At 39.2% G+C, this 24,990-nt stretch overlaps 1 protein-coding gene across 2 annotated transcripts in view; it reads left to right on the top strand.

Moving 5' to 3' along the window:
• The window catches only part of dennd1b (DENN/MADD domain containing 1B), a 138,473-nt gene that overhangs the window by 4,580 nt on the left and 108,903 nt on the right, over positions 1 to 24,990 (top strand). For both annotated transcript variants that reach the window (XM_014999583.2, XM_014999582.2), the window contains exon 3: positions 22,562 to 22,605. In XM_014999583.2, coding sequence (XP_014855069.2) covers positions 22,562 to 22,605 — 44 coding nt within the window. The remainder of the gene's footprint in view (positions 1 to 22,561; positions 22,606 to 24,990) is intronic.

The following is a 24,990-nucleotide window of genomic DNA, read 5'->3' as shown; positions in this document are numbered from 1 at the left end:
CGTTTTCTCCTACAGTCTAACGTGATCTTTTTCTTTTTTCTTTGCCAAAAAGTGCCACTTCATATTCACACATTATCTTCCCACTGCTTCAGAGAGGCAAACAAACAGTAGGACGACCATGACGGACTATAATTAAATTGTCATAGCAACGTGATGTAGAAGATTGGAGCATTTGGCATTTGGAGAAGTGGTGGAAGCTTGCTTGTGATTTTTCACATCTCTTCCCCACAGTTCAGGGAACTCGAGCTTTATTTTAGATTGATTTCTGGCTGCGTTTTCAGTGTCGTGCGTTTCCCCTATCAGTGATCTAGTTTACCCTGTAGAAAGAGACTGAAGAGGTGGAGGAGAAGTGCTTGCTGTGTGCGTTATCTTGCTGATGCCGCACCAGGGTTTTGCCACTCTCACCACATCCGGGTCCTGCAGGTTTGAAACTAGATCCATGCGCAGCACCTTGATTCAGTGCCTCTACTCTGTAAATGGTAGTTCCAGACACTTGTGTAGGTCACAGTTAGCTTGCAAAGTTCAAAAAAGCTGCACAAAAGTCAGGTAAAAATAGCTAACCCCATATGAATGGTCACCACGCCTGCACCTAAATTTCTTCTGCTACCTGGGTTTCGCACCTTCTCTAGCCACAATGCTGAAGACACCCACATTTCTGCAGGCAGCCCTGCAACAAGCCTGCATTTCAATAAGCTGTTCCATGTTGGCCTTGTTAAACAGACTACTCTCTAAATAGATTGTGCTCTATATAGTTACCATTTCACTTGGCAACGTCTTAACTTTGATTTAAAATGGTGCAAATAAAGTAGATATTTTATGGAGAACACAACTTATAGAAGGCTGATAAAGTTCTGGGCAATGCTCTGGAGGTGAAGTTGCAATGATGGATTCTTATAGTTTTGAAAATAACAGACAACCTTCTGCATCCTCTTAAGACCGTCTTTAGTCAGAAGCCTCTTCAGAACTACTGTAATAATGACTGCTACAGGAGTCAAAGCCATCAGCATTTATAACTCTGATGAACATTTTATGTGTTAAAAAACTATATTTTCACTCTGGGATTAATAAAACACGTTAAGCTGTAGATGAATCCTCCCACCTGAGCTCTGGGTCTCTGCAGTTCCTCTGGAGTTAGCATTGCCTCATTACAACCGTATGACTTAAACGACTTCTGAGTATTCTTCTGGAGTTTTTGAAGCAATTTCACAGTAAAGGCGACTGAATAAGTTTTAGTGAGATAAAATATAAGGAACCTTCTATCACTTTCTTTTCACAATTTTATATGACTTTGTTTCTCTCAAACAATCCGTTTAAGTTACATTAAAGTTTATGCTTGCAGTGAGGTGTATGGAATATGTTAAAGGGCACATTATGTCACTTCAGCGACCAATCCTTTATTTCTTCTTTAAGTGACTTCAGTTTGCATGACATTTGCTACTGATGTACATCCTAACATCTGGTTAAAAACTATGGCCTTGTAAGAAGAAAACTGTTAATTTGTAATTAGGAAGCAAAAATCATGTTACCTCATAATTTGACTCTGCCTGTGGTCTGAAATGATGTGTTGGATCAGCTCCCAGTCATTATTCCCCAAGGGTAGTTTTTTCCTTTTTTTTTTTCTTTGGCAGGCAAAGTGCAGCATCAGCAATGTAGGTAATCCACCAATTTCAAGTTTAGACGGTAAAATTTGCAGTGAATGATAAAATACCATTTCAAACTCGTCATCATTTGAATTAGGGCTGAATCAATTAATCAGACTAATCGTGATGAATAGATTATTGGAATAATCGTCAACTAATTTAGTGATCAGTTAATTATTAACTAGCGTATGTAGACTAAAAACGGCTATTTTCTGAAAGAACAGCATCCTCAGAGCAGTAATTCAACTAAAACTGCAAAAATGTTTACATTTATCTTTTCAGATGAAAAGAATCTTGCTGTGTAAATATGTTCAACTCAGAAATCTTCATAATTTTAGCTTCACCTGATTCAAATTAACAACCCCATACTAAGCACCTTTTACTATCCAATTATTAATCAATTAATCCATGAAATAATCAACATATTATCTCTATGCTCTATTAATGCTAAGTCAAGCAGGAATCTTATTTTGCTGCATTTTAGGCAATAAAATGTTGACTTTTTTTCTTTAAAAATTTTTAATTACAATTAAATGAAAACTCAGCAGAATGTGGCAATTTTTTTTCTCCCTGTAAAACAAAAGAATATCGATGGAATAATCGATTACTAAAATAATCGTCATTTGTAGCCCTACTTGGAATTCTCCGTTATTTTCTAAAAAGTACTAGTGTCTTTTTATATATATATATATATATATATAAAAAAAAATATATATATATATATATAAAATATATATATTTTATATATATATATATATATATAAAAATATATATATTTTATATATATATATATATATATATATATATATATATATATAGTGCATCAGCATTCTGAATCGGTGTTGCTGGAAGGAAACAACAGTGAGAATTTAAAGCTTTCCACTGCAGTGGTGGCGGTGTTCATACCTGGACTCGGCCCCACACTTCTAACCACAGATCTGTGGCTAGATGACAGACACTGTCCCTCTTCCCCCCATGCAGGTCCGCAGAGACCTGGCCTCCCTGTTCAGCACCCCGCTCAGTTCTGCTCAGCTCTGTTGGCACGCTGCTCTGTGGATGCTCAGGCTGTGAGCAGAGTGTTGCCTGAGAGCGTGACTGGCATGCTAGCTACTAGCGGCCCTGGCTACATAAAGCCATATTGATGTGCTTCCAAGATGCTGCCAAAGCTAGCAGATGACGCTAATGCTGCCAAGGCAGTAGGTGGGGACAGATGCTACCTGTCCTCGCCTGCTCCCTACAGCCAGATTGTTCCCGCTAACAAACCAATAAACTTAATAGACCAACATATCAGTTTTACAGCAACATTTATGCTGCAATTAGGGAAGCGATTTATTATTAACATAAAACTCAGTGATGGCAGCCAGGTTAGCACTGGGGTCTCACTGGATGGACAGAGGTTTAGGTTTCTCTTCTTACCCTTTTTCCTATTTTTTTCTTCTAGTTTTTGGTATCATAAACTTTCCCCTTACTAGCTAAGCTAATTTGCTTTCCTAGAAGAGCTCATGTCAGATTCCCTAAACTCTCTACATGCGAGCATCTTTATTTACATGAGAAGTATTGCTTCCTACTTTAGTTTATGAAGCAGAAGGGTAACGTTTAAAATGTAGGAACGTAAGAACAGTAAATCACACTGGCTGCTTTATGAGGTATGACTTAGTACTGGGTTGGATCCCTTTTTGCCTTCAGAGCTGTCCTGATGCTTAGTGACATGCGGCTTCATTCTGCTAGGAGAAGCCAACAGAAGAAAGGTACACTGTGGCCATGAAGGGATGTGGCATTAGGCAGGTAGACTCAGAGCTTAAGCAATACTCTGTTGGTGATAGGATGCCAGGAAGATATCTCCCACACGTTAAATCACTGATACCAGCTGCTGATACAAGGTAGGATGAGTCCATATTTACATGTTTGCCAATGGACATTTCTGAAATCGAGTCTCCTTGGATCAGGTAAAGGTTCTCCAATCTTTTATTATCTCATTTTGGTGAGCTTCTTGGGAGAGTTTCTTGTTCTTAGCTGAGAGAAGCAGCACCAGGTGTGGTTTTCTGCTGTTAGAGTCCATCTGATTCACGGTCCAGCCTGTAGATGGTATTCTTACTGCCTTGGTTGTAACAAATCCCCAGGTATGCATGCAGAATCTGAGTAACAACCAGAGCACATTAAAAGTGCTTTGAATTCATTTCGTTCTCCAATCTGATGATCAGTTTCAAGTCATTTTTAGCATAATTAGATGGCTAAATTCATTGTTGGCATGTAATTGGCTTAGTTGCAATTTTTTATTAAGAAGCAGTTGAACAGATGAATTAAATGAAGTGGGCAGTGACAAAATATTTCTTTTTGTTGCTGAAGTTGCAGCTGTATAATTATAAAAACATTTTTGTCTCTGCATCTTTTACTATCAAACTGCTGTGTCTCAGCTTCAGCTTCCTCAAGCAGCACTGTCATGTCGTTTTACTCTTTCTTTCACCCTCTCCTTATTTAACAAAGTTTTTTTTCCCTTATTAAGTAAAACTTCTATGTAGTACGTGTTTTAAAAAGTGTTTTAAAACATGATGACATTTTGCAAAATGTCACTGCTCTGTGACCCAACCATTGTTGGTTCTAAAGTCTGATTTTTCTGCCAGCTTCGTGTTGAGTTCATGGTGGGCTCACACCAAGTCTGGGGGCCCTTTGGAGAACTTGCCGATGCCATGGCAGCAAGAAGGGTGTTGATTGGTCATTAAACTCCTGAGACAGCCCCCGCTCCTCACACTTTGTTCATCTCTAAACTCCTCTGCCTCTCTCTTCTGTCTCAGCCACACAAATTTGTGAGTCTTGAGTGTTAAACACAAGGCTTGATATCATCTACTGTTATTTTTAATCAGTTTCCTTTGAACAGAATTGAGGAAGTGTCTTCACTTTCCTGCCTTGACGTGGTAATGAGTAGACTTTGAAAAACCCCATAACGAGAGCAGGGTTGCAGTCAATCAATCTAAAGTTTTAGTTTGAGATATTTTTTTAGTCTGCTGTTGAAGTCAGAGGATATTTTTGCATGAAGGCTTTTGAGTTGTGCATCTTGCTTTTGTGAATTTGTCTAAATGGCATAAACATGAAGTATTGTGCAAACTTAATTTTTTAAGATTCTACCTTTGCCAAAGAACTATTAATGAGTAAGAGATGACTTCCTGTTTGCTGGGGTGTAAAATGTGGTGATACGTCAGCCTGTTGATTTTAACAACTCTTTAAATTGGGAAAGACAAGAGAACATGCTATTTTAGTGAAAGAAACATGAACTGTTCTTTATAACTCAGGAAATTTCTACAGCAGGGGCGGCAAAGTCATTCCTGCAACTTTTACATGTGTCCCTTCTTCAATTTGTCACCAGGCCTCTGAAGAGCTGAAAGGGAAGGAATGCATGTAAAGTTTTCATCTAGTTATTAACTTTTTATTTCTCTTTCACACTCTCTATGTAAAGCCCCCCCGGAAAATGTCCCAGGTCAACGAATCTATATCTAGGGGTGTGAGAATCCTTGTTAAATGACGTTTAACTAAAGTCCTACAGGGTTTAGAGTCCCAGTTGACGGCGTTTCAACTAAAAACCTAGAGGTTGGAGTCCTTGTCAAACGGTGTTTTTGACTAAAGTCCCAGAGGATTTGAGTCCCAGTTAAACGACATTTAACTGAAGTCCTAAAAGGGGTGCGGGTTTTAATGTTTTTATCTTTTTTAATCTTTTTCAAAATGTCTTTCTCACTGTTTAGTCAATGTCACATGCTGTGTTTATTTTAATTATGTAAAGCACTTTGAAATGCCTTGCTGCTGAAATGTGCTATGCAAATACAATTTGATTGATTGATTGATTGAAAGTTTGCAAGTTAGCTGCTCTAGTTGAGTTGACTTTGCCTCCACTGGGCTACAGGAAAACAACTACTCACCTAAACTTCCTATATCTAGAATTAAAACTACTTGAGCAATAGTCAAGGGTAGAGAGGACCAGGGTTGTCAAAGAATCTCCATAACAATCATCACATGCATTGCCAAGTCACTGTTTTGGAGTCAAAACAGGAAAAAGCCTGCATTGTTCTGCGTCACAAACAAATGTAAGCTTTGCTGAACGATACAGACACTTTACCTGTAGCCATGTGCTTTAGTCAGAAGAGACCAACTTTAATCTTTCCAACATCTAACAGTCCAGCTCAGTGCAGCAAAAAAGAAAAGATAAAAATGTGGAAAAACACCTCAAGCTGACTTTAAGTAGGGCAGGAGATCTGTGATGCTCTGGGTCTCTTTGTCTTCCAAAGGCCCTGGGAACCTAATCATGATCCACAGCATCAGCAGCTGTTTCCATTCAACTTATAACTTTACAAATTGGATATATGAAAATAGATTTGCTAAATGGAAACAAGCAGATTTAGAAAAAAGTCATGTTTTTCACTAAAAAGGTGTTTGTAATAGGATGAGGTGGTTTTTCAGCTGTATTGAAATTAGTGTATTCTGCAAAACTACAGTGGAGATCCTTTTTTTGCAACACACAAGTTACGTGGTCAACAACCAGCTGTTACCACTGGCAGAAGAGATGGAGAAGGCGACAGGAGGATGATGGGGCATTTTTTTTAAATGACTTGCTGCGTGAGCACGCTTATTCACGTGTGATTTTAATTGCTTTTCCTTTTTAAATGAAACACCGCTAATTGCAGGACTAGCGCAAAGTTTTGCGCACACTTTTATGGAAACGCAGCTATTGATTGGAACTAACTGCTCATTGTAAGTATTCTGGTTGCTTCTGGTGGAAAACTGATCTTTATATATACATTTTAAGGCCTTTTGAAATATTTTTATGATGTTGTACTGACTAACTTCAGTAAGAGCTCTTGCTTTAAGTCTTGATTGGAGTCCTCACTCCTTTATTCACTCCGGCTTGCCATAACATAGAAACATTACAATGGATTTCTCATATTTGCAGGTGTAATTTCTCTGAGAACAATCATTCATGTTTTGCTTGCGTATTGGTGTTAAGTTATTCAAACTAACCGTCTGCCTGAAACTACTGGTGTCTTTTTTATGTTGCATCAGTCGCATCTCTTCCTTCTTCCTTTGTGATCACACCGCTGGTTAAAGAGTGACTAATTGCAAACCATCTGTCTCACCTTCTCATGACTTGTAATGACAGAGAAAGAGACGGTTGACGACTAAAGTGTAGAGAGGAAGGAAATCATTCACTCTCGTGTGACTTTTCTAAACTTTCCAGACGTATAGTATTTTACAATTTAAACACGGTGCCAAGTGTTGGACAGAGAATGAAGACGTGAGGCTAAAAAAAGAGGCAAATACTCTGCTGGTGGTAACATATAAACTCAGAACCAAGACTCTGAGGTGTGTTGGTAGAGCCTTCCCGCTCTCCGATGCAGCACTGAAACTCCAGGGGAACTGTATGTTTCGGCTGATTCTGTGTTGTTTGTAGAGGTGTGTGTATGTGTGTATGTGTGTGTGTGACTGCATCTATAAGATTGAGACTCAGAAGCTGGGAGAACTGCAGGAGGCTCATCTGAATTCACTAATGCTGCCAGACTGGAGGGGGGTGTAGATGGTTAGGGAGGGAGGGGGGATCATGGAAAGACTTCTAGGCACTGACACCAGCAGGCTATTTTTAGACTTCCCCTTTTCATGGCGAAAAAGTGGGGAAAAGTAGGAACCCGATCAATAATTTAAAATGAAAAGATTTTGATGAATGCAGAAGAGTTTCATCACATTATCCCACTTGCAGTCTTGGAACAGTCTTCTTGGTGGCTTGTCTTTTTGTTTGTGCGTTTTCTCCCTGTACTGTGCAATTTTATGGGTTGGCAGCTGGATTTATTTTCCTGTGATCACTGTTGAATATTATTTCTAAAAATCTGTGGCAGTTTTATGCGCTTTTGTGATGGTCGTTTTTATGAGGCCACAAAAATGTCCATCAGCACGGCGCTTCAAGAACAAAAAAAACAGTTGTTGTTATTGTTTTTCATTCATATGGGTCCTTTCAAAACGTGACAGATGATTTAGTATATGCCGTATGCTTTGCACAGCAGATGGTGCAAGTGTATACTGTTGTACTCCAACAACTGCGTAAAACCTGATTTTCTGAGTCAAAGCACAATAATTGGCAGGTACTTATGTGTGTAATACCAGTGTGGCCTAGTTTAGCCCACAAACGAACAGGATTAGCTCAGCCTTTGCTTTAATATAGCTTTGGAGATGATAATCTGCGCTAGTCTGTTAAATTGGATTTCAGGGAAAAAAAAGATGTTGACATTTATGACATGTCATCATAGGATTTGAATGAGTATGGATTTCATTCATTTTTTCCCCTCGTCTCAAATTGAGATTTAATGTTTAATAAAAAAGCACACCAAAAAAAGGAAGCACTAAGTTGGTGATAATTCAGCTGACAGTTGCAGAAAAGTGATCATGTTTCGTTTTGGATTAGTGAACTCAGGCATCATTGCAATACACAATACCCACCCAAGACAAAAGCAGTTTATTGTAAAGCCTGGACTTCAAATTTTAAGTTAGGATTTGTCCAGTGAGGAGGAGGAAGTCAGGAGAAGCTTTATATAGGTACATTATCTTCGATACATAGCAAACTGGCACCATACTTGGAGATTTAAGTGTTCTGTGGTGATTCTGTGCTTATGTAATTAAATTACAGTTTAAAATGCAGAAATTAATTTGTCTCTGTTGAATGAACTTCTCAAATAACAGTTTGAAGTAAACCACATCAGTTGACACAATAGTGTATCTGAGATGCCTGAATACATTAGAACACTGTTCAGAGAGGAAGGATTAAAACAGCTGCCTATTAACAGTCACACTTTTTTATTTTTAACAGAACACAGCTTTTACCCTAAAACATTTTGTGTTCCATTTATAATAAATACTGTACAGCTCAGACAGCGCTTCAGGCAAATTTTATACCTCAATAGTCACAATATTGGTCATTTTAGACATCATAAGTTAAACAAGGAATAATGCATAAAATGTTTTACTCATCAGAACAGTCTTAGTTGTTTTTTGAGAACTGTAGCCAGACTTGAACAGAGCCACTATCTATTTCCTCAGCTCTCAGCTGTGATGACTTCACGGAAAAAGAGATAAATGGTTCTATTAAAATAATTTTTAGCATCCTCCTAAACATGCTAACTAGGTGATCAGTCAGTGAGGTTGTCTGAGGTAGCAATAACCTTTAGCCTGGTTTGACCTGGTCAAGTTTATTTGTAAAGCTCATTCTAAATTTATTTGAGATTTCAGAGTAATAAAACATATTAGCACAATCTAATAATCCTACTTGTTGGAACCCATCCTAGAATTTTTAAGTTGGTTTCCCATTGGGTAATAATATAACTAGGACTGATCTTGAATGTATGAAATTCAGTGTATTGTTTGGGTTGAATTGAGATAATGTATTTCTGTACATTTAATGTGTTTAGTTTGTAAAGGTCCTTGAGATGACTGTTGTGGTGAATTGGTGCTGTACACACACATTAATCCAGAGGTTCCCAAACTGTGGGGCGCGCCCCCTAGAGGGGGCGCCGTGCCATTGCAGGGGGGGAGCGGGAAGCCGTCTGGATGAAAAAAAACAAAAACAAAACATGAACACTGTATGCGCTGGGTTTTTACCTTAGAATGGCCAACTCTGTTATTCCTGTGTCAATTTGATACAGTAAAGGCTTCCACACTTCCCATATCTGTGTCCTCTGTCACTTTTATCAGCAGTTAAAACTGTTTCATCCGTTGTTAACATGTTGTAACCTGTTTTTCCAAGCCGCCTTTAAACGCAACATGAGCGCTACGACACTCGCGCTGGGTTTACACCTGTGAAGGAGACCTGCTGCTGCTGTGCGGAGCTACGTAGGTTTGTGTTAGAATCACGGCAGCAAACCAGCAAAACGCCAAGAACTTTTCACAGTTTTTCCCTCTAAACTAACCAACTGAGTTGAGTAAAGCTGTTGGATGCAGGTAATGTTAGCTAAAAGATGACTAGCTAATATCAATACAGAACCTTAAGCTTAACAAGGACCTTGTAGGCTACCGATGTTGGTGTCTATTTTCAGCTACGCACATTCATTTTGCCCTCCCGTCACACGCGTCGTTTCAACCAGACAGCCATTTGTAATCCATAGGGGGGCGCAGAAAATATTTGGAAACCACTGGGGGGGGGGCGCAGAAGAAAAAGTTTGGGAACCACTGCATTAATCTAACTGAGTTTGATTAAACTTATTTGCAAGCGCATTTTTTTTTACATGTACTAAACCTTTTTAACTATGTTATAAACTTCATCACTCTAATTTTTAGATTACATTTATTTGCATGGTGAGAAAAAAGCATGGCTTTGTTAAAGAATGAGTCCCAGTTACATTCTGGTATCTTTGGGCCGGTGCCAGTTTAATACTATGACAGATGAATGACAAAAGATGAAAATGTGTTTCTCCCGCCTATTAAGAAAATCAGCCTCTTTACTGACATGATATGAGGAGTGGTATCTGGACATGTAGGCTTCCCTTGTCCTTTAAACCTTAATTTTATGGTCAAGGCCAAATCCAAGCACAGCCAAGAGTACAAGCCGACTGTCTGTGCTGTCATTTCAGCTTTCATTCTTGATATTTACATGTCAACAGCGATGCCCTCAGGCTACGTCTCGCCACTCGAGGCTGCTCCTAGTTTGCCTAACATCAAACAATTACTGTAAAGACGAAGGCGTTTACGCGTGTGGTACCCCTACTGGCCCCTAATTTGGGTTCTGGCCTACTTTTTTAGGACGGAAAATAAAATGGGTCAATCTTGATGCCTCTGTAAGTGTCCAGACCTTTTACCGTTGCAGATCTTCTAAATCAGTCTTTGTTTGCATATCTGCATATAATCCCTCTCCTTCCAGTAATCATTAATGTCTCAACTGGACAGCTTTTTTTTGTGTGTGAAATCTTTTGTTAAGACATTTCTTTTTTGTATTAATTCTTTTAGAGAAATGTAGATAAAGTGTTGACATTTAAGTTCTCCAGTCAGTCTGGCATCACTTAAGTTAAACTGTTGTTCGTGTTCAGCTGTGGGACATTAAAAGGTTTGATTTGCTTTGCACTGTTCTTTGAACGCCCACAAATGCACCAGTGTTGGAGCTTCAACTTTTCATTGCAAATTTTAGTGTGAACTTCCGTGTACAAAGTTAAGATATGTTCAGTTATTAACTGATGTTCTTGTATAAGGCAAAAAGTCATATTCCATAAATTATGGTTCTGATGAGGCTCGTTTATAATATTAAAAAAAGGATAGGAACTTTAATGTGTTTAAGTTAATTACATTGATTTTAACATGTTAAAAATTTTAATTCAATTTATCACATTATTTTGTTTTACATGCAAAGCAATCTTTCTTTCTTTTATATTGTATTCATTCATGGTCAAGAAAGCAAAAAAGTTCTAATCCCGTATCACAGTTTAGTCAAATACATACACGCATGTGACGGCTTCATTATCTGATACATGAACTTCGATGGAGGCTGTTTACCTTCAATGAATCAGTTAACAGGACGGATCATTCCCGCCTACTACAATCTGGAGCAGTGCGTTAAAAACATCCACCACATTTAACCTTTTATTTGGAATTGCCATTCCAGTTGTGGTTTTTCTTAATCATCAAGTGTTCTTTTGTAAGTTTGACAAGTGCCTGATCAAGCCACAACCTGAAGCTCTGTGTTGGGAAGTAATTTTTTCTCTCTTTAATCACTTTTGCAATTGGAAACATATCTGCTGTGTTTGTGGTTGATGACTCCAACCGTCTGCAAAAGTGGAAAGAACTCTCCATCGAGTGAAAAACTATAGTCTTCGGCAATAATCAATAATCACAAACAATTTTTATCTAAGATGAACTTTTCTGAGTTAGCTTGGAGCTTTGTCATTGTTTCGTGCTCCTCTGGCTTACAGAGGCAGGGTCCTATCAGCCGTTTTACTTTTACCGCCAGGTGGAAACACTTTAATATACTGCTTCTCGTTTCCTTCATCTTTTAAGATATTCCAGATTAGATTTACACAGCTTGAGTATTGTGTGGCCATTTCTAAAGCCATTTTCTCTTTAAGGCAGAAGCTTCATCTTACATTTATAGCTCACTTTCTTGTGTATTTTTATGTGTTCACAATAAATTGTCCGACTCAACGTCTGCATTTTTGGTCCTTCAGATTGAGCATTTGCATAGTGTTTCCACAAACTCAGAGCAAAGTTTGAGTTTGTGCTGTGCTCGATTGCGTAATTTTGCACTGCATGTTGTTTTACTCTGAAAAACTCTTGTCTTTTCACGATTTCTCCCTGATTTGTCAAACGTTTGATATGCTTAAATAAATTAATTACTGGTTTAAGTAAAGTTTTAATACCTCACCTGTAAAATGATATACTTCTTTGTATTTAATTTTTTTCCCTTTGGTTTTAGATTTACGTTAAGCTAAGCAAGCCAAATTTTAACAAAACCCCCCCCAAAAAACAGCATGTTTACCTCCCTGTAAGTGTCGTTCGTCAAACGTTGACATGCAGTAGTTTTCTGCCAAATTACATGTAAGAGTGGATCATTCTTGTGTGTGCAAAGCTGCATTTTGGTGATGTTTTGCCAGTGTTTTTCTGTCAGTCCATCAGTCCTGCAGCATGCCGAGGCCCCTGTGTACATGTTTGAGTTTAGGCAGTGTTGTACGCTTTTAACAGATACAGGTATGTTGCCATCCCTGTGGAAGGATTGGCTGACTGACTCACTGACTGCCTGACTGAGAGCTGTCTGTCTGTCAGCCTTTGCATGTGAACTTCAAATCGCAGCTCGGCGGCACCGAGCATGTAGCCGCCAAAGGCAAGGCTTTACAGTGTCATCAGCGCCACGCGGCTGCCTCTGGGTGCTGTGCCATGTGACATTAACTGAGATCGATCCCCTCCACACCTCAAGGAGCTTCTGTGCTGCACACGGCGCTTTCTCTTAAAAACAGTCGTCTAACAAGGACCTCAGCAGCACTTTTCAGCAAATTACCAAGCAAACCCTTGAAATGTTCTGTGATAGACAAACACTAAAGGTGCATAATAGTTTAATAATGTTAATTAAATGGAGTCCAGATTTTTTCAGGTTTGTTAGGACTCATTAACTAACACACAATGTGCTGAAGATTAGAGATTGTTGATCGATTCCAATATTACTATCTGTATCGGTCTCGATTTTTCTCTAGGCCAGTCATGATTTATTATTTATTTTACATTTTCTTATAATTCCTAATTGCCCTTTGAACCATTTGAAAGAAAGTGTGTTGCAGTCTGTTTTTATGCATTGCTTTTCTTAGTTTCTTTATTATTTATCAGATCTTCAAACAGGCACACCTGATATTTTTGGGAAAACCCCAACTTTAGCAACACATAGCTGATGTGCAAGGAGACCAGTAATCTTTGTAGCTCTGGAGGCGCTACAAAGAACCACAGCTCAGGTGGGTGAATCTCTTGAGATGACAAATGTGGATCATTCTCTCCACAAACATGGCCTTCAAGAGTAATGAGGAAAAACAAATTCTGAAAGAAAGCCATAAGATGTCTTATTTGCAGTGTCATCTAGCGGACAAAGCAAACATGTGGATGAGACTCCTCTGATCAGATTAGAGTACATACAAAATCTTGTGTGGGTTGGAAAACCTGCACTGCACTAGGTGCACTAGGGCTGAAACAATTAATTGCAATAAATCGATTATTGAAATAATCATCAACTAACTTAGTAATCAATTAATTACCCAAAGTACACAGGCTCTAAAAATGGTGGTGGCAGCATTATGCAGTGGGAATTCTTATCTTCAGCAGGGAAAGGAAAGTTGGACTGAGTGGAATGGAAGATATTTGGAGCTAATAGAGAAAAATCATGGAAGATGCCTGCTGGAGACTGAGGCAGTACAGAAAATCCACCCACAGCTTCAGTAGACTAAATAACAAATGAATATTATAGCATATTCATCTGTCAGAATGTCCTAGTCAAAGTCCAGACATAAATACTTTTGAGAATTTATGTCAAGACTTAAAAATGCATGTTCAAAGAAACTCTCCATACAATGTTAGTGAAACGATGTAATTTTACAAAGAAGAGACTGAAATTTAAGTCTCTAGATCAGGGGTGTCCAAAGTCGGTCCTCGAGGGCCGGCATCCTGCATGTTTTAGTTCTCTCCCTAGTGGTAGTAACAACCTCCTCAGCAAGTCAGTGTTCTGCTTAGGCCTTCTAACGATCCATCATTTGATCCAGGTGCGTTAAACCAGGGAGAGAACTAAAACCTGCAGGATGCCGGCCCTCCAGGACCCACTTTGGACATCCCTGCTCTAGATGAACAAAGCAGGTAGAGAGGTTCTCCACAACATCTAGCAAAATTTCTAAATACACATCACATCACATCACATTTCTCAGATTCTTAATTTGTTAAAAAAAAAAAAAAAAATCATAGATGTATAATTTCCTTCGACTTAGTAGTTATGGACAACTTTGTTGTCTGTATATTGAAGTTCAAGAGGTTTAAATACTTCCAAGGAACTGTGTATTATGCACTTGAAAAAAAAAACATCCCTTTGTATATTAATGTAGCCACAGCAGCCGTCTCCTTCACTTTGCCTTTGACTGAGTTCATAGAGCTGTTATTTGTCTTTATTTTCATAGATGTTTTGATGAAAGCAGATGGTTGGAACATATGCAGACATATGCATTTACATAAAGACATGTTTCAGCTAACTAGCCAGCACCCAGCACTGTGTTTACTTGGTGGCACACCGGCCAAAACGACGCGGTTTGTTCCTCTGTCACGTGTTTGTAAATAAAAATGCAGGTCACGTCAGGTTATGTCTTAACGTTTAAGGCCTGAAACACTACAGAGTGAAGTGAGCGGACTCTACCCGTAGAGACGCCGTTTTAGCGTATGTCCCTGTTTGAAGGAGGACGCCCTCCTCTTAACAAACACTCCGTGTGGTGGCTGTGTTGAAGATGCAGTCATGCGACGCTGGTGTTTGACATAATGTTGGACCAGTATGGAATCTGACTGGGAATATCAACGCTGATACGTGGTGATACAGAGAGGCTGTCACAAAGGTTGCATCCATATGCTGTGCCACTCATTCGTGAAGCTGTGAAATTGGGTTGCATCCCAACTAGCCTGGAGACAGTATCGCTTTCACTCCTCTCATTCTGTCTCTCTCACTCTCTCTCTCTCCACCTCTTTTCCACCCCCCTCTCTCTCTCTTTCTTTCTCTCAGCTCATCCCACTGAAGCATTTTTCTCACATTGCTGGGGAACACGGAACAACTAACGTGGCATTAATAGGGTCACATCATCTCCATGCAGCTCGGTCTTTCTTCCCCTTCCAACTGAGACTGTTGTTTATCCTTTTCAGATGTATCTGTAGAGATGGCTTGGAAATCCCTCAGGCCAGCATCTCTCACATGTGAAGGCTGCCAGTTGGGTTTTTTTGGCTGGCAGCTCAGACTCTACCTTAGAGGTTGTTGTTTTCTCTTTGTTTATTCAAATTTTTAAGCATTTGGAGGCAAATCTCATCACTCCTGTGAAAATGGAGACCTATTTATAGATCTAATCTAGATCAGCTTTGTGATACATTTGATGGTGCTTATCTAAAGAAAAAAAAAAAAGGTTTTACAGTGTTAGACTTAACGAAAACTGAAAATTAAATAAAATAAGTATGGCAAATGGCTTGAATCCAGGTATGTTTTCCAGAGGACTGGGTTTTTCTCTCTCACTTTGCAGCCCTTACTTTAACAACATAGTGTGACCAATCAAGATTAGTAAACTTAAGGAGCATGTCATAGTTTTAAGATGTGTCTGAAAACATCCAAAATCAGCATGAAATGTAATGCCATTTGCAGTACGAGACGTGATGGGCAAATTGAAAAACCAGTTTTAAACGTCCCTGAGTGTGTTTTTCTTTCTGCTGGCCTTTGAAAGATGCCAGTTAATCTGCTTACTCCTTTAATTGTGAGCGGAGGGGCCGGGCCTCCTCCCGGCCAGAATAAGACTGCTGATCCAGAAGTAAAACGATGACCACCGCACTTATTCCTCGCTTTAGGTTGTTCAACCCCCCTTAGTTTTCTTTAGCCGGCCCTCGTCTCCGCCTCCTCCAGCGTTGCTTCCATCAGAGGGAAGAAAGCTTCTTCTTCTGACAATAGACATTTTTTGCCATATGTTGGCTTGACATCTTCATCAGGTTCACAGCAGGTTACCTTAGTTAACTTTCACTCCACTGCCTGATGGGATTTTCTCCTCCCGATTCTCCAGTCGGCCCCGGCTCAAAGTCTAGACGGCCTCCGAGGCAGTGTCCCTTTAGCCCCCTGTCCACAATGGCCGTATTGTGGACGCTTAGTAGTGCTAGCTTCCTCCAGTTATAGCAAACAGGCTAGTGCTAAAACAATGCTTTTGTCCAGGGGCATATGAGGGGGCCTAATCCACTACATACTGTGAAATAAGTCTCTGCCTCAGATGAGAGCGAGCGAGAGAAAGTGAGTGAATGAAATCTTTGCCAAGGAGGTTAGAGTGCAGCAGTTTAACCCCTGGCCACGAAAGAAGGAGGAGAGGAGGCAAAGGGAGAGGGAAGAAAAGAGGAACAAGAAGAGGCAGGCGCTACATCCCTTCATCTCTGCAACACGGATGGAGGAGAGGGGCTGCCGGTGGCTTTCTCAGCCTCTCTTCTCACCAGAAGAGCTGCTGTTCGCCATATGGGATTTGGCCTCCCTTAACAAACAGGCCTCCTTTTCACTCACATTCAGTCGTCGATGGAGAAAAAAGTGCATTTTTATGCCTTTACAACACTGCATGGCCATAAGGGCTCCAAGTCTGTGTTTGATTCACATAGTATAGAGAATTATAAACCAAAAGCTTTCATCTAAATGTGTATTCACACTGGATTTAGAGTTGGCTCTTTTTGTGCTTCACTGAAGTCCCAGTTTTAAAGTGCCTCTGTTACTGCTAAGGTGATCATGTAGAAGTACAGAGCACAAATCTGCCTCTGGTCCGTGGGCGTATTCCACGTTCATCATATGCTTATTCCAGTTGTTTGAAAAGGATATTTTTATCCAGCACTGTGTCAGTCAAAGTTAGTAGGCATGTTTTTTTCCTCTCTCTTTCAGTGACAAAATGACTTCAAGTTGAATAACTCGCTGTGCAGCGCTGGGCAGCGTGAGGTTTCTGACACACTGGTAAAATGTGCCAACTTTTTCCTCCAGCCAGCAGCATTAGGAATGACATCCTCTGCCAGCAGCTTCTTTTTAGCCTACTTGAAAATCCCAAGAAGCACAGATTTATGCCAAGGCGAACATGCCAACGTTTCTCATTTAGAGGCAACAGACAAAGATTTGTGGGGAAAATTAAAGGAAAGGGCGGTAAAGCAGCAAGTTTATTTCGTCTCTAATCTTAGAGTAGATATACAGTAGATGGGTGAGATGGGTTGCAGTTAGAGATGCACCAATAAGGTTTATTTTAACCAACAGCAATTTTTATTTACTTACTTATTGCATTAAGATACATGTGCATGACTGTTTTTTTTTTTTTTTGTAATTGTTTTTCTAATTGTTTTGTAGCTTTCACATATTATTTCTAATTACAGGCTGACCCTCCGGCTTTCAATGACAGGCGTGTTAAAAGTAGCCAAAACATTGATTTTTGAACCATATCAACCACCCAGGCCCCCTCCGCCCCTCTCCCCTCACCAGTATCTGTGTCATGGCTCATGGCTGCCGGATTGTTGCCCCCACTGTGACTGGGGGAGGTCAGCCATGCTTGAAGCCCTCAGGGATCAATGGACAAGTCACTGTACTGTAAATACTCACTCCTGAGCTTGCTATCCATCTGTAAACACATATCTACTCATGCAGTACACATTTTCACACACGCTGCACGCAGGCACCAGCGGTCACTTCTTGAGCTTTTTCGTCACATTCGCCCACCTCCATTTTCCTGGGTGTGATTGCAGGAATCTAACCCTCAATAGGTGATTTCAATTCAATTCTCACCCATTGGATTTGTTTACGCCGCACCGGGGTGATATATGCTATAGGTTGTTTTCATTCTGTCACTCTTGCTGCCACTAGTGTCACATAAAATTGACTGTTTTTATGCTGCATCCAACAGCTCTTTATAGATTGTGTCAGCTGTAGAAAATCCAATAAAAACTTATTCAGCCTTTTTTTGTTTTTGGCATTGATGGAGGTGACAGAGTATTTTTCTGAATAAATGTATAATGCAAGTAGGGTAGGGTTATGGTAAGTGTGAATGATGGATGTGTGCACAAGCAGCTGCAAAGAGGCATAACAATGTGTGAAAAAGAACAAGATCCTTGTTAGAAAAGTATCAGTTCAATTCTGATGCGCATATGTTGTTCAAGGAAAGATTTTTGTATAATGCAGATATTTTGTAGAATTTCATATTTCCATTAACAGTACAGATTTATTTTTGACTACACAAGCCTGCAGTTGTTCTCCAAAACTTCTGCTTTTCCAGTTTCTTAAGTAAATCTACCTTACCCAAGCTCTGTGTAAAAGTTTTAACAGACTAAATGAGGCATTTTCAGAGTTTGTGAGGCGGTGGAATGTAAGTTTCTGGGAACACAAAAATGGCGGGAACTCATAAAAAAGAATAAATGAAGCATTTTCAGCCTCGACTTGGATCTTTGGCAAGTTGAAACATCCACGGATGATTCAGGCTGCAAAAGAGAGCAAGATTTTCAGCTGTTAACAGGAAGACTAGCCATATTTTGGCGAAGTTGCCCTTTTATTCTTTTTGATCTCTCTATTGTGAAAAATCCTATGTTTGGAAATGATGGTTTTCCCTTTGGAAAACTCTAGAATGCCTGCTGTTTTAGTAAAGCTAGCCACAAAATGCGCTAATCACTAAAATAAGAAGCTAAAGACAACTCCAACATTTTCTCTTTGTTTTGAAATAATAGTAAAATGCTTCCTCACATGGTGGGATGCCATCTTTTCCTCAAACATAAATGGCTAAAGACTGTTCTTGGCAGTAGTTTTTGGACCATCAGGTCAAAGCTAATGCAAAAAAACAAACAAACAGAAATCTCTCAGAAAACTTGGATTTCAATTAAATGTTACCTTTTGAACAGAAGAAACAGCTGACGTGGACATTTCAAAATTGTGATAACTAAATATTGAAGATCTGTCATGGTGACATTTGTGTCCCTCGGCAGAGCAGCAGAGATCTCTTCACCTCTGTAACCTTCAACTTTCAGCTTTAACCCCTTCAGCGTCCTTTCTCCACCCACCATTCGCCCAACACCTTCAACAGGAGGGGTGCATGAAGTGCAAAAAATAGAGAAGTGGGGTGCAAACCTGAATATGGCAGACATCTGGTGGTAGTAGGAGGGGAAAGAGTTGTGTTGTAAAATGTCTTAGGTAAGCATGGCGGAGTGATGCTTACCATTTCAGGAGATGAAGACCTGAAATGAAGCAGAAATAGTTGTTAACTGAGAAAAATCATGGAGGGAGAAGATGGTGACAAACGACGGGGAATCCAGAAGAAAAATGATTAGCAGTTGAAATAGGAGAAATAGGCTCCTGAAGGAACCTGGAATGAATGGGATGAAAAGGTGACATGTATTTACATGTTCAAGCTTTTTGTTGGACCTGTAAGACCTGATATACATGCAGCGGGGGAAAAAAAAGTCTGTTCCTGTGTAAAGGGCAGATATTATGAAAAAAAAAAACTATTTTGGCTTAATATTACTGCTTAGTGCAAGCAAAATAATTCCTTCCTGTACTTTCCTTCCTATGTAAAACAAAAAACACATCAGAACATAAAGCCAAGATATTATCGAGTTGTTAAGTTATCAAGAAGTTATGTCAAGACATTTCAAAGGTGGAGTATTAATATTCTATCTAAAATTTATCAGAAAGAAAATTGTTGAAAGGACAAAGTTTAGAAACTTTGCTGATGTAATCGTGGTGTAGGCAGTGCATGCGTCAGACTCTTCATTGATTTGGTAGGAAACCATATAAACTTCCCTAAAGGTCCTCAGCAGTCAGCTTTGCACGTTTCTAATACTGTTTTTATTGCGCCAGCTTCATAATCAATTTCAAATGTGTTTTTCGATTGCATGATTTAAATGTGAAGTTCTGGGTTAAACTCTACATGACAAAGTGGGTTGCCTCTCTGGGTCAGTTAGTTTGTCCGCCTGTCTGTTTTTTTCCTCCATCCGTCCATCTGGAACCATGATTGTTAAAAAACGTGAGTTGGTTAAGAGAGAGACGGTATTTTAGAGCCATGTTTGATCAGTTTTGTTGTACCTTTTTTCACAACTTCATTTTGTGTTCAGTCACGTTCTCCACATTGGTGTCCACCATTTAAGCTGTGAACATGGTTAAAAGCATTCAGAAACAGTAATATAGTGGTTCTTGTTAGTGGGACCCCCACGCAGTGCTAAAAGCAGCCGCTCTGCAACAAACCTCCATGTTCCCATGTCTTCTCAGGCTCTCTCTCGTCTCCAGACTTCCTGTCCCTCCTCATGTCTGTCATCCATCCCCAGCAAGCGTCTCCATTCTCTCACCCACTAAATCACCATAAAATAGCCCTGACTGCGCCAGATCACAGGGTAGAAAGAAAGGGGGTAGTCATAGTTGGATTGCTGAGCTTTGAGGTCTGGTGTTCTTTTTTTTTTTTTTTTACTGGGCCGCTCTTTTCAGGATGAGACCCATGAAATCATCCAATAGGATTACGTAAGGCACCACGGGTTCTGCTGCCGCTCCGTCGTGTACGCTGCCATTGTGTTTCTGATTCTCACAGACATCCTGGGTTGTTAGCCATGAAGCCTCTCCTAACACTGTGCGATTACATTGGTTTTTATTCACAGTTGTTTAAGACTTCTGCTTCTTTTTAATTTCTTCTCATTCAGTTTTCTTTGAGCAGAGAAGTAGATGTGTTTATTTTTTACTCTGTAGTCCATCTGCGACAGTGAACTTGGCACACAAAAGCTGGTCTGCTTAAACCGTTGCTGTTCCTGCCAGGGTCACTGGATGAACTCAGAGCTGTGGAAGCCATGTTTACCAGATAACCCCTGTGTTCAGACTATAGCTGGGCGCCCGCCTGCTCTCCAACACATGGCACAAACTGGTTCTATGGTGTGAAAACTCAAAAACAAGTTAATATGAATGTGAAACTGCAAATTATTTCATGTTCCTTTCTCAAATTTTTAACTTTGTCTGACTGAAACTGATTTAAGTCTATTGTCATTTTTCTTTACTGTCTATAATAAAGTATGACATAAGAACTTGAGCATTAAAATATATATTTTAAACAATATTTTAATGCTGCAGTTAAGTCAGTAATTTATAAATATTAGGAGCAAACCTATTATTTACACACCATGCACACCTGTTGTAAAACAGGATTTCCTGTTATTTTATAGTAAAAGCAAATTATTAGAGTTGACTTTCTCATATGGCTTTAGTATCTTATTTTGTTAATTATTTAGTGCAGCTGGTTGTGCCATAATGTTATGTTGGTTTATATATTCTGCTGAACGTAGACCCTAACAGTAACTGAGGTTGACATTTCTAAATCCACGACTGATAAAGCTTAAAGTGGAATTAGAGAGCAGTGTAGCTTGGCTTTATTTTAATCAGCCTTCCTGTTATCCGCTAAAAGTTCTGCCCTCTCTAATTGTGTGGCAGCAGGAATGAAGAAAATACTGTTTCCTAAGGTCTGATTTTTGAGCTTTGGACTGGCTAGTTTTGGTGACCTTTCAGTTTCTCATTCCCTTTTTCTTTTTCCCCCTCTTTGCCACCGTCTAAATTAAGAAAATTCTGTAAATTTAGTTACTTTGACTAGTCTCAAAGTAACTAAATTTACAGAAATTGGTAACACTTTATTTGAAGGGGGGGTGAATAAGACTGTCGTGACACTGTCATAAACATGACATAACACCTGTCATGAACATGAATAAGCCTTCATGAATATTTATGACTGTTGTCATAAAGCGTCATTCGGTAAATTATGACACTTTTAATACAAAGTTGACATTATTCAAAATGTCTTTGTTATGACAACTTGACATTAACCAAGAAATCATTACTGATTAAACTTTACCTTTAATAACATAAAGTTACCTAATTTTTACAGTGCAATCAGTAATACTTTTATAACAAATTTATAACAGTAATGATTTCTTGGTTTGACAGTGTCATGACAGTCTTATTCACCCCCCTTCAAATAAAGTGTTACCCAGAAATTTAGTTTTGAACAAATACTGTTTTATTTGTTCAAAACAGTTATAGATTCCCACTGAGCCTCACCCACTCACTCAGATGATATCTGCAAATATCCAGAAATGTCTTTATTCACCTGATCAGCTCCCACTATTCACTCAAAACATTTGGATAATAGTGTTTACCAAAACCAGCTAAGCCAACAAAACAGTATTTGTTGTAAGTAGGTAATTTACTTGATCTGCAAATCCAATGATAATCCAGTTTAGTCTCTCATTTATGTTATTCTGTTGCTTACTGAAAATAGAAATCAGAACCCTTTTATAGTAATCGACCTTTTGGTTTAAGATTTACATCCCAGCAAACAGCAAAGCTTGCATCAATGTAGGAATAATTAAGCAAATAAACCAGAGTGTGTTATTTTGACTTTGTTAAACGTGCATGATTCGGTGTATAATATCAGCTATCATATCTACACTGAGGATATAGATTTGCATATTTACAACACAGTCAGCCTAGATACTCTCTTGTCTTTCAGTGTGCGCTGCTCCATGTGAGTGTGTGTGCATGTCAGCGTACGAGTGTGTGTGCGTGCACAGGCTCGCAGCAGCCACCCTTGCCCCCACCCCTCTCATTAATATGTATGTGATCTGAGGCAGCTAGCGAAGACGGTGTGTTTCTCACCCGCTGATTAATGCTGTCTGTCAATTACCTCTAGATCCAACCGTGCTGTGGAGCTTCCCCCAGGACCACACAGACCAGGTTGGAACACACTCTGCTTTTTCTTTTTCCACTCTCTCCAAATCTCTCACTCGTTCAGTGTTACAGACAACCTCTACCGCCAACACCACCGCCACCACCTCCTCCTCCTCCTCTCCCTCCTCCTCCGCCGTCTCTCTTCCTTTTTCCTCACGCCCGAACTCACCCTGCCTTCCTGTGGTAACCTCCCCCAGCACCTATCACCACCACCGCTCTCCTTCAGGTGCTTCCTCTCCTCCTCCTCCTCATCCCCACCATCCTTCTCTGCCTGACTGTACGTCTGTGGTTGGTAATGAAAAGCAGTGAGCAGGTCTTCAATAAATGGTGAATCTGTAATTATCATGCATCCGTGACAGGAATGCACTCCTCTATTTTCTCCCCCTTTTTTTCTTTCCCTCTCCATCTCTCTTTTTTTGCCTTTCTCTTCATTCCTCCTTTTGTCTCGTATTTACTGTATTTAGTTTCAATCTGAAATACATTGTTGTCTTCATAAAACAGTTTAAGGTAAGTATTTTCTACTTTGTGCTGCAAATGAAATATTATTAAAAATTTATGTAAATTATGTTCTGAATTTGTTGATTATTTTTGTGAGCCAGACATAGATCAGAGATTTTCTTCATCCATTTTAGCCGATTCTGATTTTTCTTTTTATAGCCAACCTTAATTTTTTTTAAAATTAAGGTCTCAAAATATATTAAACTCGATGGAAACAGTAAGTTGGCCTTTAACTTGTTACTACGGTTAAAATGTAACCGTACCATAAGACTTCATTATTTTCCCCACAAGATCATTTGAAAATAGTGAGTGTGACAAAGTTAATATTTGAGAAGAAAAGTTCTAATTTGCTGTTCTGTTAGATTGTTAAGCCATTCATTTAATTATTGAACCTTAGAGCTGCTTTTTAGTCGTCTTTTAGTGATAATTGCTTGTTTTTTTTCTTTCTTTGACATGAAACTAAAACTAAAAATGCTTTAGATGGTAACAACTTCCTCACCAGAGTTTTGTTACCTGCATTCACTAAATGTGTGTGTGAGGGTGCGGGGGGACAAGTTTCTAGCTTACAAGAAGGCGTTATATGATCAGGCTCAAAATCTTAATAAATATTTAAAACTGTTAAGTTTGGGTGACATTTTATGCTTCTGATTCTTTGTTGTCCAAAGATTCACTGAACTGATGTGATGTATCACAGTAAGCTCTTGAGCCCTCCGACCTGCTACATTACAGCTCATAAAAAGATACAAATAAATCAAGTTTAATTTACACATACCATATATCTGTTACAATCATGATCATTAATTCAGCTATGTGCAAATCAGTGGAGAAAGAATGATGCAGAATCCTGGGATTTTCTTTCACCGCTGTTTTGTTTCAGTATTTACCTCTGTTGCCTCCTGTCACTTCATTTAGCTGCACTTACCATTGTTGAACATCATCATATTATAAACAACTAAATGGGACCCAGGAACTAAATTATCCTTCATGCCAGTCACATATTTTAGCAGCTGTCTCGAGGGGACGCTAAGCGCTCTTGATTTGATTGGATTTTATTTGAAAGGCCTGCTCTTTCCCCCCAAGAAAAATATTCCGCCTCAGCAGGGTGTCTGTTTTATTTTCCCTGTCTGAATTCACCTCCAGAGCAAAACACTTTAGATCCAAGTTGATCAGAATGATCTCACATGCTTTAATGCAGGAGTATATTAGTATAACTGTGTAAGCAGCACATGAGGTTGAATCAGTCTCCTGCTCTTCATCAGCCTGTGACGAGTCATGATCTGTTGTTTGTGGGAGAATTTCAGTGTTTGCACTGGTCATGAAATGATGTAGCATATTACGTTCATATAAATGTAATGTCCTATTCTAATACTATAATTACAATTTAACTGAAACATAAACAAAACTGTTAGTGGGGGAATTATAAGAAAGCTGCAGTGTGTGCATATCCTTGAACCAATGCTTTGTTAAGCCATGTATTTCAGTGTTTAGTCTTCAGCATGAAGTCTTTCAACATAATAAATCTTAAACTGTCAATATTTTGTCACTTTTACTCTATAAAGCTTTGGACTGTGAAGACCTTTCCACCCCCTGAATCAGATTTAATTCTGGATTCTGGCTGAGGCAATTCCCAAACATCACTTTTCCTTTTTTTGTTTATTTGGATGTAAGCATTAAAAAGTTTATTACACCTGTACAAATACAAGCAGAAGAAAAGTAACTACAGAACATGAGGTTGCTACAACCTCTTACCCAGATAGAAAGGTTGAGTAAGAAAATGTCATGAAAATCCAAATACACTTCTCAAAAAAATAAAGGGAACACTCAAATAACACATCCCAGATCTGAATGAATGAAATATTCTCATTGAATACTTTGTTCTGTACAAAGTTGAAT

Source organism: Poecilia mexicana, unplaced genomic scaffold, assembly GCF_051168715.1.
Source record: "Poecilia mexicana isolate PSO_F unplaced genomic scaffold, ASM5116871v1 scaffold_4, whole genome shotgun sequence".
Lineage (NCBI taxonomy): Eukaryota > Metazoa > Chordata > Actinopteri > Cyprinodontiformes > Poeciliidae > Poecilia > Poecilia mexicana.
The sequence above is the reverse complement of the archived record's forward strand: the minus strand, read 5'-3'. Positions and strand labels throughout refer to the sequence as shown.